A 6,769-nucleotide genomic window follows, 5' to 3' on the forward strand; every position below is an offset into this window, starting at 1 on the left:
TGTTATTTTTACAGGGCCATATTAGAAAACCAAATGGATCTGCATCTGTCCCACATGGGCATTCCTCCATTGGTGACCCTGAGCAAACCCACAACCCTTGTCCTCCGTCTCTTGCATCAGCTTGTTACAAGCCCCTGATTTCCAAAGTAGTATTTACTCCTGCCGTGGCTCACCAGGCATTTCAGTTGTAATGATAAATACTCCCATGAATTAAACAGCAAGGAGCCAAGTAAGTCAGAACGCAGACATTTAACCAGTAAATCCTGGCTGCCTTCTGTGTTTGCCTAGTTAAACATGCTGGTGGGTGAGTAGATCAGTCGGGCCTTGGGCTGAAACCTCCACAAGAATCGGGGCCATTAGCCATCAGACTGATAAACAAGCCTGTGACATAATGTGGAAACACTGATTCCATTCAAAGGGCTAATCATCCACAAAACATTCTGCATGCCGTGCAAATCTCACACATATAAAACAAATTCCTTGTGGTTGGTGGAGGGTTAGTGAGTTGGAGAAAATGGCTGTTTAGTGGAATAACACTATCTGTCCTACTGGCTTCTTCTCACATCCACAAAGAGCTGGGAGTCTGGGTGAGATTAGGGGACTGGTGCCGTTGTGGCTTTGTCTTTGTCTGCCCTCGATCCAAAATATCAGGAAGCAGATAGTCTTTTCCTCCAGAGTAGAGTGATGACCCTCTCATCTTCCAAGTCCCTATAACACTTTTTCATATGTGTATATGTATTTTCTTTGTATCAGAGCTAAAATCATAGTCTATTAGTTCTACCTGTAGGTTACAAACAAATAAATGTTTGAATTCAAATTAGTTGGTTGCAGTTAATTTCCTGTTTGAGTGTGTGTGGGTTTTTTTTAGGAATGAAAACTGAGTTTTTATGTAATCTCTTTTAGGTCTATTGGTCAGGACATAAATCAAAACAGGGGTCTGGAACCCAAACAGAAACATGCAATAAATGTCGATGTTGGAAAAACACAAACTTGTTACCAATTAGTGTTAACTGTGCGCTCTGGCAAATGTAAGCCCTCATTATAATGACCAAAATAATTTGGTATATGAACAGTGCAGCCAAAACATATTAAGTCAGCGGAACTGTGAGGACCCTCGCATGTTTTAACTGGATCTTGTGCCAAGCCTGGCTTGTATACAACTTACAAATGGCAGATATCAATGTCATTGGCCGTCTACGAGCATAAATATGATTAAACAATTTTCCCTTTGCCAGTGAGCCCTATAATGTAACGTTTGTGGTCTTGATTATTTAAAACCAAATGAAATATTACAGGGCTTTGAACTTAAATGACATAAAGTTATTAGATAAGAAACATTATTAAGTAAAGTGGGTGATTACGCTGTTCAAATGTTATTGTATTTCCATCTATTTATTCATTTTATTCAATGATTAATTCACATTCCATTTAGTTTATTAAAACATAAACATTTCCATTTGATGAACTGTACCAGATTAAAGCGTCAAACTACTTCTGCATCTGATCCCTTGCCAGGTCACAATTAAAAACAACACAGTAATCAATGAGATAAGGCTGACCTGTTCATTGAAATGTCACTAAGCACAACATTTATAAACTATGGAGTAGATAAACCTATAACCATGGTTCATCATGTTTTGTTTTGTAAAATCTTAATCTGCAAAGGAAGTAGTAACCAAAGCGGTCAGTGTAGCGGAGAAAAGATGGCAGCTTTTCCTTGCGAAGTGTGAATTTAAAGTAGCATCAAATGGAAACACTCAAGTAATGTACAAATAATTTAATACTGTTTGGAAGTACAGTACTGGGGTCTGACGTCTGCAAAAATACGTCTACTATGATTCCACAATCATTATGCTCTTACAGCAGGAAGACTGCAACAGGTATCAACACTATCACACTTTAAAAGTGTGCAACAGCACCACCTACTGTTTGTTAGGCACTTCTACAACACGTAGCATGAAATTCACAGCACTTTATTATCTAACAATAATAAGTTAAATAAGTTATTTTGTCTATGTTTCTAATAAATAATATTCAAATGTTAGTGAATTGCCGCCACTGTCATGATTTATAATTCTTCTGATGTTTTCAGTGTGAGTTGAGTTGCGAATCTGCGGAAGGGTAATGAACAGCAACACGCTCTCAACCAGGCAGGCACCCACGTGGTTCAGCTACCAGGGAAGCACTAGACCAGAAGCAGCAGGGTCGCTTCATGGGCCGTACAGCTTAGAAAAGCCTTACATATACTTGCTTTATCTAAATCAGTTTCCTTTATTACGCTCGAGGACATTTCTCATAATGTCTTCGTTTAGGAAAGCGTTGAAATCCCGACAGAAAAACCACCATGAAAGATCTCAGGTGAGCACTGCAGTGTTTTTATAGCTAGGTTGCTAGCCTGGTGTCCTGTTATGAAGTGTACCTGTACAGTGACACTTTTCAGATAATATCACCAAGCAAATAAATGTTATGTTCCTGTGACCCATACATTAATACTAGTACTGAATGTGCATATTTTGTCTTAACGTTAACTGTATCATTTTGTTCGACCAGCCTGGTTTCAGAAACATTTGGGATTGCTGGAGAAGAAGAAAGACTACAAACTCCGTGCAGAGTGAGTAGAATCAATTTTAGGAGGCATGTTTGGTGTTTCCAGGCACAGGATCTAAAATCATAAAACGTTTAATGTCAAACGTTGTTGAAGAAAAAATCTTGTAATGAGCTTAACTCGCCATTTTTTGTTGTTGTTTTATAGTGATTACCACAAGAAACAAAACACTCTTTCTGCCCTGCGAAAGAAAGCTCTGGAGAAGAACCCAGATGAGTTTTACTTTAAAATGATCAGCTCTCAGCTGAAGGTAAGGTAATCTTTATTAGCAGAGCAACAATACCAGCATCAGAAAATCAGCTGAACAGAGAGAATGCAGTTGAGTACTATGTAAATCCTGATATCTGATCTAAGTGACTGTAGCATTTAATATGTCTGGCTTATTTTATGGCATATTGACAGGATGGAGTTCACGTAGGGAAAAAATCCAACGAGGAGGTGGAGGTGACAGAAGAGCAGAAGAAAGTGATGAGGACACAGGATATAAAATATGTGGAGATGAAAAGGGTTGCAGAGGCTAAGGTAAGTTCATATTTCCTGTAGTAGATTATGCATTGAGAAACTCTTGTGCCTGACTAACTTAATTTCATACAGTTCTTAAATTTGGAATAGAAAGACACAACAAATAGGACTTGATTATGCACACTGACAGATGGATAATTAGCTACAAACATTAATGGTACTAAAAGAGAAGAGAATATTCTCTTATTCAAATGACAACAAGTTTATCATATAATAAGCTTCAGTAACTTTATTTAAAAACCTCTACAATGTCAATTATATATTGTTTCTCTACTGAAATGAAAATCCGAATTACCACATCGGTCTGTTTTGCTGTGGTTGTTATGAGAGACAGTGTACTGAGTTTACTCACAAAGTGTGTGTGTGTGTGTGTGTGTGTATATACACACACACACACACACACACACACACACATATATATATATATATATATATATATATATATATAATAAAATAATAATACACAATAGCATTTGTGTTGGACAGAACGGAAATAACAGATGGGTCCTGGCCATTACTTAAATTAATTCTCCCCAGAGAGCTTCTGTTGTTGCCCCCTGTAATCTTTGCGTGTTTCATTTGCTTTCAGAAAATTGAAAGGCTGAAAGGACAGCTCCATCTTCTGGATGCAGACAGCAAACAAAAAAACAGCCATACATTTTTTGTGGATTCAAAAAAAGAAGGTACATATAAATATAAACGCAATTGATGTGATCAAACATCCTTGTTTTTGTAGGCTTTAATTGTTATTAGGTTACGTGAGAAGTTTTACTGTGTCTCCACAGTGCAGTCGTTTGACCTGGCAAACCACCTCAACACAGCTCCTGAGCTTGTGGACAGAGTGTACAACAGACCAACTCTGCAAACTCTGGAGACTAAGAGCATTCAGGGAGCTGTAGAGCCTCACAGTATGGAGGTATGCGTTTGCAGTGTATGTAGATCAGCCTCTTTTGTTGTGTGATCATCCTGAGCCTCGGTAAACTGTACTGTATGTTTCAATTGAAAAGTCTAGTATTTGCTCTTCAACCAGCTGATGGTTCATGTTTTCTCCTCTTCTCTAACTGTAGAAGTTGGCCAGGCAGAGGAAGCACCAGTATAAGATCCTTTCCCAGAGGATTGACCGAGAAAAGAAAATGTTTGTCATCAGCCAGAAGATTCAGACCCGTAAGGATCTACAGGTGAGGAGAAGGCGAGGTCCTTAATCACAATAAGTATTTTGGTTTCAGTTTCAAATGAATGAATGTCAAATCAACATTGAGAGCTTTTGTTTTATCAGGATAAAAACAAGAAAGTGAAGGTAAAAAAAGAGACTCCCAATGCTGCAGCCATCTACAAGTTTGAGGCCAAGAGAAAACGCTGAGAGGGGAGTAATCATCAACTCTGTCAGTGAGATAATGGTGAAATAGTGGACCCTGAAATATTGTTGCACCTCTGCTGTTTTGTACATATTTATCAAAGACTTTAGTCTAGTTTCTTTCAAATAAATGACAGAATAACACAAAATTATGTGATTTCTTGACGTGTGTGTGTGTGTGTGTGTGTGTGTGTGTGTGTGTGTGTGTGTGTGTGTGTGTGTGTATATATATATATATATATATAAAATTTGGTTAATGTATGTGCTACAGTCAGGTGAGCCATCTGAATTGTGGCAGTAGATTTTTTGTTCTTGTACCAGTAGGTGGCATTAGTGTTCTTTATCACACTACTTGGGAGAAATAAATCTGTCAGCGGCTGAAGATGCTGGAATATGCATAGAGAGTAGGCTGAGCGGGAAGTCAATAGTATGACCCAGCATTTTGAATTCAGAGTTTAATTGCGGTTGTGATGTTTTCTGTAAGATTTCACTGATGTGTTCTGTTTGTGTGTGTGAGTCGCAAACAGCTCTCTATTTTAGTAGGTTCTTAACTGGGGAGGTGACCTCTTAATTCACATTTCATAATATATAATAGACTGGGATTTTCCTTTTCAAAGACTTCTCTAAAAGAAAAAAAAAGCTAGAAATGTCTTTTTCTTCTGTCAGAACTTGAACGACACCACTGCTCATTGCTAGGACGCTGTAAATAATTGAAGCCACGGTTAGCAGCAGAGAAAAATTGTGCAAACAGTGTAACATGTTATGTGTGTAATGTAAACACACACACACGTAACATGTTACACTGTTTGCCAGGTGTCCATCTCTTGTTGAAGTAACTTACTGCATAAACTCGGATATCATGGAAATCTTTATATTTACCAGTTTTTTTGGTCATTTGATGGTAACTTCCTGGTGATGGACTTGGACATTTCTGACTTGGCATCTTGTGGAGGTGCAGGTTCTGTTTCAGTCTTCAGAACCTCTGAAGGACACCTTTGTTGCAACCCTTGACATAGGATGCCACATATTCCTCTGACAGACCCATTTCACATGTCAGCAGGATAGACAGCTGCAGCTGGTAAAATTAAATATGATTTAAGTGTCAGTCAGCAAGCATTGATAATACTATTGTCAATGTTTGCTCATTAGCTTACCTTAATCAAAATGAACCATTATTAATTGTATTAGCTGCAGCTGTGCTTATGCAAAAATACCTCTGTTCAAAGACTCCATTGAGAGACAAATGTAAATTGTCTCAGCTAACTGTGTTAATGTTATGCTGCCTTTTGTCGTAAGTCGTCAGGTAGCCCAATATTTTTCCACAGTAGGAAAAGCAAGGGTGTTACTAATGATGGCTCTGTTTTATTCAGGTTTTCCAGTAAGACATAACAGTGTGAAAGTGAACCAGCATGGACAATACCAGGACCCAGAAACTGAAGCAGTGAAATGTAATTCAGCCATCATTCATTTTAGCTGCCCCTTACACACACCTGTGTTTTCCCTACCAAATGTCTTCCATGATAAAGGCCTGTGAGGGCTGTCACTTTCCATGTCTTCCTCACATCTTTCTGCTTTCACACAAGTATGGTCTTTGGCTAATTAGACTTTTTAGGAGTGTGTGCGTAGGCTGATCAGTTATCTTGGGTGCCATGGTGGAGCAGGGATTAGCTCAGATACCTCATTGTAAGAAGATCACCGGTTTAACTACCGCTAAGGCCAACTCTTCTGTTGATCCTCCTGCCATCAGTCCTCGCCAAGTCCCTGTCCTGAAAATTAAAATTGGTTGAGTCAAGGCTTATAGACTTTCTAAAACGTAGCTCACTGAAGCACCATTTTTCAGGTGAGGCAAGCACATTCACATTTTCTTCACAAAATGTACCCTTTATAGTGCTGTCTCTCACCACCAAACTCTTATGTGGCCATGAATGTGCATATAGTGATTACTAACAAAACTGAATGTGTGGTTCCTCCAGTCTATAGTGTGAAATAGACTAAAGACTTGGCGCCCAGCAGCAGATCACAGTGACCCAGGTTTGATTGATCACTGTGGTGGCAGCAGCTTCATAAACAGGGCCCATCCATCAGCCTCTCCTGGGAGCCACAGGAGGGGAAGAGGGGAGAGGACCCAGGCAGAAATGTCACCAAGCGCAGTGAGAGGTGGAGGGGCTGGAGGAGAGGGACCAGAGGCCTTGGCCCAAACACTGCTGACCAGAGCAAAGGTGAGCCAACACCTCAGTATGGGCCAAAACAGGGAAAGAGTGATGGTGGATGTCCACTTGGACTGGTTG

At 39.4% G+C, this 6,769-nt stretch overlaps 1 protein-coding gene across 1 annotated transcript; it reads left to right on the plus strand.

The window, feature by feature from the left end:
- The first annotated feature begins 2,159 nt into the window (after positions 1 to 2,159).
- Positions 2,160 to 4,630, plus strand: LOC119918794 (probable U3 small nucleolar RNA-associated protein 11). The gene is made up of 8 exons (XM_038739481.1): positions 2,160 to 2,370; positions 2,562 to 2,611; positions 2,753 to 2,855; positions 3,008 to 3,127; positions 3,717 to 3,810; positions 3,913 to 4,043; positions 4,195 to 4,305; positions 4,404 to 4,630. The coding sequence occupies exons 1-8, from the start codon at positions 2,299 to 2,301 to the stop codon at positions 4,485 to 4,487; spliced, it is 765 nt and encodes a 254-aa protein (XP_038595409.1). The 5' UTR covers positions 2,160 to 2,298; the 3' UTR covers positions 4,488 to 4,630.
- Positions 4,631 to 6,769: the final 2,139 nt, after the last annotated feature.

This window comes from Micropterus salmoides, unplaced genomic scaffold (assembly GCF_014851395.1).
Source record: "Micropterus salmoides isolate LMB-PRFRI ecotype aquatic unplaced genomic scaffold, ASM1485139v1 Ms_hic_scaffold_2419, whole genome shotgun sequence".
NCBI classification, from domain to species: domain Eukaryota; kingdom Metazoa; phylum Chordata; class Actinopteri; order Centrarchiformes; family Centrarchidae; genus Micropterus; species Micropterus salmoides.